At 39.7% G+C, this 13,360-nt stretch overlaps 1 protein-coding gene across 1 annotated transcript; it reads left to right on the top strand.

The window, feature by feature from the left end:
* The first annotated feature begins 669 nt into the window (after positions 1-669).
* Positions 670-12,253, top strand: LOC128567449 (cell surface glycoprotein CD200 receptor 1-like). Its single transcript, XM_053564631.1, has 4 exons — positions 670-700; positions 2,340-2,405; positions 11,538-11,876; positions 11,997-12,253. Exons 1-4 carry the CDS (start codon positions 670-672, stop codon positions 12,251-12,253), a joined length of 693 nt encoding a protein of 230 aa, XP_053420606.1.
* The last annotated feature ends 1,107 nt before the right edge of the window (positions 12,254-13,360 follow it).

Genomic DNA, 13,360 nt, shown 5'->3' with positions numbered 1-13,360 from the left:
TCAAATGTCCTGTATTCAAGCTTAGACATTCTTTCCTCTGCTTAGTCTAGTCTGTTGTTGAATCTCTAGATTGCATTTAAAATTTTTTATTGAATTTTTCAGCTCGAAGATTTCCATTTGTTTCTTTTTATAATATATATTATTTTGTTAAATTTAATTATTTCCCTTATTTTATTGAATTGTTTATCTGTATTTTCTTGTATCTCACTGAATTTCCTTAAGATTAGTTTTTTGATTTTTTTGGTCATTTTTTATATTTCCTTGTGTTTGGAGTAGGTTACTGGATAATTATTATATTCATTGGGGGATATTATGTTTCCTTGCTTTTCATGCATCTGGTGGAAGAGTTACTTATTCCTATTCAATGGTGAGAGTGTCACAGAGAGAAACTTATTTTTATCAATGGATCTTGGCTTATCAGTTGAGTGGAGTGTGTTGACTTTGATTTGTGTGTGTGTTGATGTAGGAATGCAGTGTTTGTACAGCTTTTTAGCTGTAATCCATTGTAGTGACGTCTCAGTGGCCAAGGCTGCAAGAGTTTGTGGTGATTTTGGCACATCTTTCTTGGGAGTGATCTATTTCTCAAGTCAGGCATGCTGTAGGCATGCTGTGGGTTGGCCAACTTGAGGTCTGTCTTGCTGGGTCAGGGTCACAGGGCTGTTACGGAACATGACTGTGTGGCTTCTTAGACAGCTCCAGAGTGTGTCTGCCAGGGGTGGGCCAGATAGGGTGTTTCTCAGACCCTGGGGATAGGTATGAAGCCACTCAGCCAGTCCAAGAGGGTGTCTTCTGAGAACAGACCCACCAGGTTGTTTTCTAGTACAAGTCTGGGGACATGTCCTCTGGGAATGAATCCCCCCAACTCTTTGTCATGCCCCAAGCATAGGTGTAGAAATGCCTAAGGTTATTTCTGTCTTGTGAGTGGCTTATGGGGATGTTTCTCAAGTTCTGAACAAGGGTGCAGGGCTGGGTAGGCCTAGAGGTATATATGTGGGGATGGGAATGCAAGGCTGTTTCTCAGGCCTTTGGTGGGGATGGATATCCAGGCAACTGTCCTGGGGGCATGTCAGCAGCTGAATGGCTCAGGGGTCACTCTTATTTCTTTACTTGGGGGAGGGTGTACTGTGGTTTGACTGGTTTAATCAAGGGTTTTCCCTAGGTTAGACTGCCAGGGTATTTGTCTGGCTGGAAGTATGGGCAGAGGGTGTTGGTTTCAGAGAGTCATAGGACCAGAGAGTGACAATAGAGCTTGGGTTCAGGCTCCATGGAACTAGGGTTGTGGTGGGGTGCATTGTCTCCTGGTCACTCCAGGAGTGGCTCTGCTCTCAGGTAGTTCCAGGCCTCAGCAACTGGCTCACTGGGAGTGGGTGGAGGAATAGAGAGTGCACAACTTGTGCTTCTAATCTATTGCAATGCAACTGTTTGAATTCATGGTAGCTCAGCAAACTGGGCTCAGGGCTTGTGAGGATTGTAGGATTTTATCTTAGTAAGGACTATAAGTGTTTGTGGTGACAATAGGGGCTCACAGGGTTCTTATGCTTACATTTTCTTTGCAAGGCGTAATCCCTCTTGACTCAGGGCCAATGGAGGTAGGGATGGGGTAGGGGGATGTGGCAGGATACCTTTATGCTACTCTCCTGGGCTTCCAGTGACTTCAGATATATCTATAACCCTTTGCTGCTCTCCAGTGCTCTCCTTTCCACACTCCTCCTGGCTCATCTTACCTGTTTGTTGACTAGTTCTATTCTTGGAGAGGGAGATGATAAGCTCCCTCTAGTAAGCCATTTTTCTAACATCTGTTTTAATTTTATATTTCATTTTTTACTCTTACAAAGCAGGGTAAATGAGAACAGAAGAAGAATGGATGGATTCTTCTCAGTAATGCTTCTGAGATTCTGGAGAAAGGGCTCTGTTTTGTCCATCTGGGAGAGGTGCCCACCATTAGACCAAACAAATTTAATTAGTGGTAGAGGGTAGCATCTAGAAAAAGGAGTGTAACTGGACCAACTCATGTGAGATGTCCATATCAGACCATTCCCTTGGTTGGGGAAGGAGGAAGTGGAGGCAGGGTTACCTTGTAAAAAACTAGTCAACATTATGAGGTGTCTTATCAATGGGAAGTCATTGATTAATAATGTATAAATGTAATTTTCAAGATGTTAACATGACATTCCTCCCAATGATGGTATAACTTATAATTTCTATTTTCCATGAGTGCTGCATAATTTTAGTTATGCTCACCTACTTGTCTATTCTATTGAATAAGACTATGTGAGATAGTGGCTTCCACTCTGAATACATAAACTTGGTTTCATTATTTTTCTCTCTATATTTTCTAGCTTCAAATAGTTCAAATACGGATGGAAATCAGATGATACAGAACTCTTCAGTACCTCTCTCAGAAGGTAACATGCTTCCTTTTGCAGTGGCCAGTACCAGGGGGATGGAGGGTCGAACTTTGTAGAAACATTAGGCGATGTCCTGGCTGGGGGAAGCCTTGTGACTATGTGAAGAATATGGTTATCTGAGCATTGTGGGCTGAGGAACTCTCCAGTTGTTCTCAAACAAGCCATGTTCTTGCTTATCTCTGAACCTTTGCTAAGTTGTGGTGGTGAAAAGAGAGTGGATATAAGTGCCTCTCAGATCTGTGTGAAAGTCCTGCCTCTGTCTTCATCTAGTTATGTGATTGTTATTGGACCATGAAATACCCGGCTTCAGTGCCACAGAGAGACAGGTGACACAAAAATAAGAGAGAAGAGAGAAGTTTAGCAAAAACTTGTTTTGTTTACATAAACAAAAATGTCCCACTATAGCTGGTCCAGCTCAGGTTACAGTAATACCATTACTGACACTTGTCCCTATTGCAGACGACAGATGATATGACAGATACTATCATTTCTCAATAGGCTCCTATCAGTCATGGACACATTGTGTCAGTTTATGGGAAGCCTGAGGTTCTATGTTAGAAGATGCTTATAGGACCCAGGCTTAATTTTTACCTCAAAAGATTAACAAAAGAGGCTGAGACAAGATCTCTGACTAAAGCCAGCTTTCTACTGAGGCTTCCATCCAGAAAGAGAGTTAAAGGACAGAAATTTAGCAAATAACCTGGTGGATTAGAGCTGCATCAAGAGAGAAGGTTGAAGAACACACATCAACCCCGCTAAGGTGAGCTGTGACCCCAAGGATACAATCACACGGTACAAAATCTATCACCAAGTGGATAGGAGTCCCCTTCCCCATGAGAACGGCTCGGAGTGCCCCACAAACAAATGAGCAGAGTTCAGTTTCTGGCCAGGGCTGGGTTTAAACCCACCACCTCCAGTATATGGGGCTGGCGCCCTACTCCTTTGAGTCACATGCACCTCCCGAAGAGCAGAGTTGAAAGGTCCTCCCACTACACTCCACGGGAGAGACGCTCTAAAAACTGGACCTACCTCCCCTACTAAGGTGCCACGGCAGTCTCCTGCCAGGCATAAAACTGTATAAAACTGTATATATTCTCTACCTGCAACTCTGAGCTCCCAGCACTCCCCTCCACTCTTACTCTGAGGTCTGGAGGCCTGTCCCCCAGGAGTCCAGATTCTTGGGTGATTTCTTGAGGGGTATGGACAGGGCCTAAACTGCAGCTGATCAGTGCTGACTCTGTGGCATGGGAGTGAGGCAAGGACAGTCAGCTGAGCAGGAACCATGCCAGAGTGGTGGTGCCCCGAGGCACAGAGCAGCAGCTGTCTTTTGGCAACAATAGGGCTCACTCCCGGATATTCTGAAGCCACACCCACTGTCTCCCTGGGCAACCAGAGGAGGCCAGGCATCTATTCAGGTGGCAACCACCATGGAACAGAGCTGGGATGGAAATGCAGGCCCTGTGAGTAAAGGGTTTGCCTGAGGTGGTACTGGCCTGGATGGAGCATGGTGACTAGAAATGCATGTGCAGAGCTGGGAAGTTCCCAGGGCAGGGCTGACCCAGAGGACTGCTTTAGTGAGCCTAAAACACACATGGCCCTCAGGGGATCATCAGCCTATAGACAAAGGAAGACAGGTGGCTAGAACTGACAGCTAACTAAATACAAACCTGCAGGAGCAAAGACAGGACCTTTGTACAGGCTCTGGGAACTCAAAAGAGCTTCTCTTCTGCAGGGGAATTTAGCAGGGACAGAAACAAATTCCCACAAAGTTGTTCTGTTCTGTTCTGTCAGTAACATCAATCAGAGTCAGTGCTAGAACTGAGTGAATACTCCCCAGTCTCCAATAAGCGCCTGAGGTTGTCAGGCCTCACCTCCCCCTGCTAGATAGAGGCAGAGCACAGTGGCCTGGCTGAGCAGAAATAGATTTCCTTGTGATTCAGGCTGATGCAAACCCCTCGAGTATCTGCTCACTAGAGGCAACTGGGTCACAGCCCTGCGGTGCTATCAGTGACTGGGAGTGACAGAGGTGCAAAGTGGGGAAGGAGGCATCCTTCCCAGACTGATCTATTTGCTGGGTGGCTCCTCCTGACTCCATGGAGCACTGGAGCAAGCCATATCTGAGTAATCACCAGACCCCTGCAATCCAGTTGCCAGAGACCTTTTAAACTCTCCCACCTGAGACAAGTGCTGACTGAGACAATTGATTTGGGCTTTTTGAACTGAGCCAATCACCCGAGGACTATTCAGGTGGTGCCCTGGGTGTGTGGTTGTGGAAGGTTTGATTTTCCTTTTCCAATTATTGCCTGTGGGGGGCGGGGTGACTTAATTGCTGGTATTTCTTCACAGCTGAGACTTCAACCCAGAGTAACTATTTCACTAGGGTCAAACAGAGACCAGCTAAAAATAAGACAGAACCATTGGGCCCCACCACACCAAACAGGTACCAAGTTTCTCAGGCCATAGCACTGTTCAGGTCCTCGACAACCTCCAGGAAAAAAATCAAATGGTGTAAAACAATCAGGGGCCGAATCAGTGGAAAAACTCTGGTAACATGAAAAACCAGAATAGATCAACCCCCCCCCCAAGAAGAGATATGGCAGATGTAACTGAAGATCCCATTCATAAACAGCTGGCTGAGATGTCAGAAATCAAATTCAGAATTTGGATTATAAACAAGATTAATAAAATGGAGGAAAAATTGGAATTAGAATTCGAAGAGCAATTCAAAAGTCAGAATTAGAAATGTGAGGAGAAATTCAAAAGTTGTCTCAAGAATTTAATGAATTTAAAGACAAAAGCACCAAAGATTTTCATGCACTGAAGCAAGAATTTGCAGCCCTCAAAGATCTGAAAACTACAGTAGAATCCCTCTGTAACAGAGTGGAGCAAGCAGAACAAAGGATTTCTGACATTGAAGACAAAACCTTTCAACACTCCCAAACTCTCAAAGAGAAAGAGAAATGGAGAGCAAAAATGGATCATTCTCTTAGAGAGCTCTGGGATAATTCAAAGGAGGCTAATATCCGCCTCATTGGAATCCCTGAAAGTGATGAAGTGGCCTCGCAAGGCGCAGAGGCCCTTCTCCATGAAATTATGAAGGAAAATTTCCAGACTTGCCAAGAGATTCTGAAATTCAGATAGCAGACTGTTTCAGAAACCCAGCATGACTCAATCAGAATAAGATATCCCCCAGGCAAATCATAATTAACTTCACTAAAGTTAATATGAAGGAGAAAATTCTGAAAGCAGCCAGACGTAAGAAATCCATTACCTACAAAGGGAAGAATATTAGAATGACTGCAGATCTCTTTGCAGAAACATTTCAAGCCAGAAGAGGGTTGTCATCAACTTTTAATCTCCTAAAGCAAAATAACTTTCAACCCCTGATCCTGTATCCAGCTAAACTGAGTTTCATTTATGATGGAGAAATCAAATACTTTAATGATATTGATATGCTGAAGAAATTTGCCATAACCAAACCAGCTGTTCAGGATATTGTCAGACCTATCCTCCATACTGACCAGCCCAATCCTCTACCACAAAAGTAAACTCACTCAGAAACTTTTGATCAAACTCCACAGTGGCAAAAGGATCAAAAATGTCCAATGGACTTTTGAAAAACTCAATACCCAAAATTTTACCAGACTTATCAATATTCTCCATTAATGTGAATGGCTTAAACTGTCCTCTACAAAGGCACAGGTTAGCTGACTGGATACAAAAACTCAGGCCAGATATTTGCTGCATACAAGAGTCACCTCTTACCTTAAAAGATAAATATAGACATAGGGTGAAAGGATAGTCATCTATATTTCAGGCAAATGGTAATAAGAAAAAATCAGGTGTTACAACTTTATTTGCAGATACAATAGGCTTTAAACCAACAAAAGTAAGGAAGGATAAGAATGGTCACTTCATATTTGTTAAGGGTAATACTCAATATAATGAGATTTCAATTATTAATATCTATGCTCCTGACCAGACTGCGCCTCAATTTATAAGAGAAACTCTAACAGAAATGAGCAACTTGATTTCCTCCAGCTCCATAATATTTGGAGTTTTCAACATTCCTTTGGCAGTGTTGGATTGATCCTCCAATAAGAAGCGGAGCAAAGAAATTTTAGATTTAAACCTAACCATCCAACATTTGGATTTAGCAGACATCTACAGAACATTTCATCCCAACGAAACTGAATACACATACTTCTTATCAGCCCACGGAAGATACTACAAAATTGATCACACCTTCGTCACAAGTCTAACCTCAGTAAATTTAAAGGAATAGAAATTATTCTTTGCATCTTCTTGGACCACCATGGAATAAAAGTTGAACTCAGTAACAACTGGAATCTGCATACTCAGACAAAAACATGCAAGTTAAATAACCTTATGCTGAATGATAGCTGGGTCAGAGATGAGATTAAGAAGGAAATTGCCAAATTTTTGGAACAAAACAACAATGATGGCATGAATTATCAGAACCTCTGGGATACTGCAAAGGCAGTCCTAAGAGGGAAATTTATAGCACTGCAAGCCTTCCTCAAGAGAACGGAAAGAGAGGAAGTTAACAACTTAATGGGACATCTCAAGCAACTGGAAAAGGAAGAACATTCCAACCCCAAACCCAGTAGAAGAAAAGAAATAACCAAAATTAGAGCAGAATTAAATGAAATTGAAACCAAAAGAATTATACAACAGATCAATAAATCAAAAAGTTGGTTTTTGAAAGGTCAATAAAATAGATAAACCTTTGGCTATCCTAACCAGGAAAAAAAGAGTAAAATCTCTAATTCCATCAATCAGAGACGACAAAGACAAAATAACAACAGACTTCTCAGAAATTCAAAAAATCCTTAATGAATATTACAAGAAACTTTATTCCAGAAATATGAATATCTGAAGGAACTTGACCAATACTTGGAAGCATATCACCTTCCAAGACTTAGCCAGAATCAAGTGGAAATTTTGAACAGGCCCATATCAGTTCTGAAATAGCATCAACCATACAAAATCTCCTTATAAAGAAAAGCCAGGGACCAGATGGCTTCACCTCAGAATTCTACCAAACCTTTAAAGAGGAACTAGTTTTTATATTACTCAACCTGTTTCAAAATCTAGAAAAAGAAGGAAGACTACAACACGTTCTATGAGGCAAACATCACCCTGATTCCCAACCAGGAAAAGACCCAACAAGAGAAGAAAATTATAGACCAATATCACTAATGAATATAGATGCAAAAATATTCAACAAGATCCTAACAAACAGAATCCAGCAACACATCAAACAAATTATACATCATGACCAAGTGGGTTTTATCCCAGGGTCTCAAGGCTGGTTCAATACACATAAATCTATAAGTTTAATTCAGCACATAAACAAATTAAAAACCAAAGACCATATGATTCTCTCAATTGATGCAGAAAAAGCTTTTGATAATATCCAGCATCCCTTCATGATCAGAACACTTAAGAAAATTGGTATACAAGGGACATTTCTTAAACTGACAGAGGCCATCTACAGCAGACCCACAGCCATATCTTATTGAATGGAGTTAAATTGAAATCATTTCCACTCAGATCAGGAACCAGACAAGGCTGCCCATTGTCTCCATTGCTCTTTAACATTGTAATGGAAGTTTTAGTCACCACAATTAGGGAAGAAAAGGCGATCAAGTTTATCCATATAGGGTCAGAAGAGATCAAACTTTCACTCTTCGCAGATGATATGATTGTATATCTGGAAAACACCAGGGATTCTACTACAAAACTCTTAGAAGTGATCAAGGAATACAGCAGAGTCTCAGGTTACAAAATCAACATTCACAAATCGGTAACCTTTATATATACCAACCATAGTCAAGCTGAAAAACAGTTAAAGACTCTATTCCATTCACAGTAGTGCCAAAGACGATGAAATATTTGGGAGTTTATCTAACAAAGGACGTGAAAGGTCTCTATAAAGAGAACTATGAAACTTTAAGAAAAGAAATAGCTGAAAATGTTAACAAATCGGAAAACATACCATGCTCATGGCTGGGAAGAATCAACATTGTTAAAATGTCCATGTTACCCAAAGCAATATACAATTTTAATGCAATCCCTATTAAAGCTCCACTGTCATACTTTAAAGATCTTGAAAAAATAATACTTCGTTTTATATGGAATCAGAAAAAATATCGCTTAGCCAAGACATTACTCAGAAATAAAAAACAAAGCTGGAGGAATCATGCTACCAAACAAAGCAGGAGGAATCATGCTACCAGACCTCAGACAATACTATAAATCAATAGTGATCAAAACAGCATGGTACTGGCACAAAAACAGAGAAGTACATGTCTTGAACAGAATAGAGAACCAAGAGATTAATGCAGCTACTTACTATTATTTGATCTTTGACAAGCCAGTTAAAAACATTTAGTGGGGAAAAGATTCCCTTTTTAACAAATGGTGCTGAGTGAACTGGCTGGCAACCTGTAGAAGACTGAAAGTGGACCCACACCTTTCACCATTAACTAAGTTTGACTCTCACTGGATTAAAGATTTAAACTTAACACATGAAACTATAAAAATACTGAAGAGAGTGTAAGGAAAACCCTTGAAGAAATTGGTCTGGGCAAGTATTTTATGAGGAGGACCCCCAGGGCAATTAAAGCAGCATCAAAAATACATTATTGGGACCTGATCAAACTAAAAAGCTTCTGCACAGCCAAGAACACAGTAAGTAAAGTAAGCAGACAGCCCTCAGAATGGGATAAGCTATTTGCAGGTTATGTCTCCGACAAAGATTTAATAATCAGAATCCACAGAGAACTCAAACATATAAGCAAGAAAAGAACAAGTGATCCCATTGCAGACTGGGCAAGGGACTTGAAGAGAAACTTCTCTGAAGAAGACAGGTGCAGGGCTCACAGACATATGAAAAAATGTTCATCATCTTTAATCATCAGAGAAATGCAAATCAAAACTACTTTGAGATATCATCTAAGTCCAGTAAGATTAGCCCGTATCACAAAATCCCAAGACCAGATATGTTGGCATGGATTTGCAGAAAAGGGAACACTTCTACACTGCTGGTGGGAATGCAAATTAATACATTCCTTTTGGAAAGATGTTTGGAGAACACTTAGAGATCTAAAAATACATCTGCCATTCAATCCTATAATTCCTCTACTAGGTATATACCCAGAAGACCAAAAATCACATTATAACAAAGATATTTGTACCAGAATGTTTATTGCAGTCCAATTCATAATTTCTAATTCATGGAAAAAGCCCAAGTGCCCATCATTCCATGAATGGATTAATAAATTGTGGTATATGTACACCATGGAATATTATGCAGCCTTAAAGAAAGATGGAGATTTTACCTCTTTCATGTTTACATGGATGGAGCTGGAACATATTCTTCTTAGTAAAGTATCTCAAGAATGGAAGAAAAAGTATCCAATGTACTTAGCCCTACTATGAAACTAATTTATGGCTTTCACATAAAGCTATAACCCAGTTGTAACCTAAGAATAGGGGGAAGGGGGAAAGACAGGGAAAGGAGGGGGGAGGTGGGCGGAGGGAGGGAGATTGGTGGGATTACACCTGTGGTACATCTTACAAGGGTCCATGTGAAACTTAGTAAATGTAGAATGTACATGTCTTAACACAATAACTAAGAAAATGCCAGGAAAGCTATGTTAACCAGTGTGATGAAAATGTGTCAAATGGTCTATAAAACAAGTGTATGGTGCCCCATGATAGCAATAATGTACACAGCTATGATTTAATAATAATAAAAAAAAGATTAACAAAAGAGGTCAGCTTCTACATTACTTCTGATAATTATATTGAACATACAAACACATAATCTGCAAGGAAGGTTCATAGCTAAAGTATCTGGGGGTATATGTGTGACTAACGAAAAAGGAAGGGAAAGTGTTCCACAAGCTATGTTTCATAATGTCATACGTTTTCAATAAAATCTTTTTTCATGGAAAACATCTAGAGGAAAACAAATCTGTTTTTTTTTTTTTTAAATTATGGACTGAACTATTTTTTCACCAGAAATAAATATTTCTAAGCATCACATCAGTATGCATCATTAGTTTTCATTTTTCTTTTCTTTTCTTTTCTTTCTTTTTTTTTGAGACAGTCTTTCTTTGTCACCCTGGGTAGAGTGCTATTGGCATCAGCCTAATAGAAACCTCAAACTCCTGAGCTTGAGTGATCCTCCTGCCTCAGCCTCCCAAGTAACTGGGACTACGGTCACTCGCCACAATGCCTGACTAGTTTTTCTATATTTCGTAGAGACAGGTCTTGCTTTTGCTCAGGCTGGTCTTGAACTCATGACCTCAAGTGATCCTCCAGCTTCAGCCTCCTACGGTGCTAGGATTATAGGCGTGAGCCACTGCACCTGGTTATCATTTTCCATTTTTATGTAATGTCTTACCTGGTGAAATTACAGATGTTTTAAAAGATCTGTGGTAACCATGACTTTGTGATTTTTTAAAATAAAAAAATAAATTCTAAAATGTCCAGCTAGCTCCCCCTGAATGCCATGTTATTTACTTTTAATGAAAGAAACATATACTTCCCACATTCATGTTTGTCTGAAATAACCACAGGGAAAAACATTTAGTTTTGATTTCACTGATATTTTTGTGCTCAAACCTTAGGACAAAACAAGAACACTACTAATTATTTCATGAATTATATGATAGATATAATAGTCCCTTCCATCATAAGATTAGATTTAGAATATTGCCTTTCCCGTTTAAGTCATTTTTCTTGTTTTGTTGCTATTAAATATTAAAACTCCTGAAGTAGTTTCAAAATGCTTCATGATACATACTGGTTTTCTAATAGTGCATAATACAGGAGAAATTTTTTTATTTTCTCAATTGGGTTTAATACGCTATAGTTTTAAATGTTAATTTCTTATGTAAGTGTAATACTTCTGGAATATTATCACAAGCAAAGTTAGTATGTAGTACAAGTTCATGTCATATGCTCTTGATAAATTTAACACATGATTAAATTTAACACTTGATAAATTTAACACATGATTAAATTTAACACTTGATAAATCTTTATCAAGATTTTCTTTTATCCTTCTCCTTTGGTGTGTGTATGTATGTTCAGTTAACATTTCAGTGCCTGTGGTGATGGATACCATGGCTGTGCTCCGCTGCCCACATGGCTGTGCTCCGCTGCCCTCTTGTACCCCATTGACAAGAGTGGTAACAACATGGAAAATAAGCCTCAGAGACAAGCCTTCCTGTACAAAAGCATATAGGAGTGACACAGACGAGACCAAGGAAATCAACTGTACTGATGACAGAATAACATGGGTCTCCAGACCTGAGGAGAATCCTGACCTTCAAATTGGTCCAGTGGCCATCTCTCACGATGGGTATTACAAGTGTACAATAGCTTCAGTTGGTGGGAATTTCCTGCATGAGTATCACCTCCAAGTATTAGGTAAGGAACACCACATACTGTGGTATTTCATGTCACTACATTTGTGACTAAAACAAATGTCTGTCCAGATTCCGTATCCCTTACTTTAAGACTGAAGCATTTTTCCTTACATCTCTGCAGTTCCCCCTGAAGTGACCCTGTTTCTAAGCAGGAATAGAACTGTGGTGTGCAAGGCAGTAGCAGGGAAGCCAGCTGCACACATCTCCTGGACCCCAGAGAGGGATGATTGTGACACTAAGGAAGACTATTGGGCCAATGGCACAGTGACTGTCCAGAGTACATGTGCCTGGGAGGACCCCAATGTGACTGCTGTGACCTGCTCTGTCTCCCATTTGACTGGTAACAAGAGTCTGTGCAAAAAGCTGCTTCCCGGTTAGTAAATCTTCTGGTTTTTTATTTTTTCATTCTTTCTGAGGAGTTAGAAGGACACAGAACATGCAGAGAAATTTTGTTCAAGGAGGATTTCTCTGCCCTCTACTTTATCTTCCTTTTACCCACAATAAAAAGATAAATAGAAAAGAAAAATACAGCAATTTGTTGTAAAAAGCCTTATTTTGGAATGTTGTTTATTCTGCCTTTTAATCACTTCTATTCTGTCACTTAATTGGCATCAATAGATACTTTTGAAAGAATCCTTAGGGTTAATGGAAAGATAAATTATAATTTGAAAGAAGTACTTAAAGCTTTCTTAGAAGAATAAAGTCACTCATACTTTTCCTTCCTGTGCTTTTAGATCGCCAAACTTTTCTCCTCCAGGCTCTTTCTGGGGGAATTTCTTTATCGTCTCAAATAACATCTACGATTGAGTTCATCATTGCTTCTATTCTTCATTCTCTACTCTGATCCTACTTTCATTTTTTGGTATTTAAATTCATTTAATCCACATATATATAGTTTGAAGTCAAATTGTTTCATCAGACTCTATGAAAACTTCAGCTCTACCCATGCTTTTCCCACCCTACCTCTCCACACTCACTCATTCAGCTTCTCAGAGGCAGGTCCTGTCAAACTGACAAACATTTCTTTTAGCAATTAGTTCTATTTTTCTAAATAACATGCTCCTGCTTATTTCTTACTATATAAAATTTAGATATTATGTACCCACTTCTTATGTTGATGTAGATTTAAAAGTACCCTCTTCCTTATCCTCATACCTGATATTGAGTGACATTTTTATAGTTTTATAAGATAAAATAGCCAGTGTTCACATTAATTTGAATATGTATTATTAAGTGCTGAATCAAGGAATAAACTTACGCTTTCTCTTTTGAGTAACTTTTTTTGTTTTTCTTGGATTTCATAAGTCTTTTACTTTTTTTGTTTCCTCAAAAATGTATGTACCTATTGTGAATTCTCACCAAGCATACTCACAAACCTGAGAACCCCTTAGTGATGTTTTCCATGTGGTCAGGTTCACTGGGTAATATGTCACTTCCGTGGAGTTTTTCCATGCTCTTGGTCTAATCTGTCCCCGTTGGTCTCAG

This window comes from Nycticebus coucang, chromosome 16, assembly GCF_027406575.1.
Source record: "Nycticebus coucang isolate mNycCou1 chromosome 16, mNycCou1.pri, whole genome shotgun sequence".
Lineage (NCBI taxonomy): Eukaryota > Metazoa > Chordata > Mammalia > Primates > Lorisidae > Nycticebus > Nycticebus coucang.
This window is presented reverse-complemented; position numbering and strand designations above follow the sequence as displayed.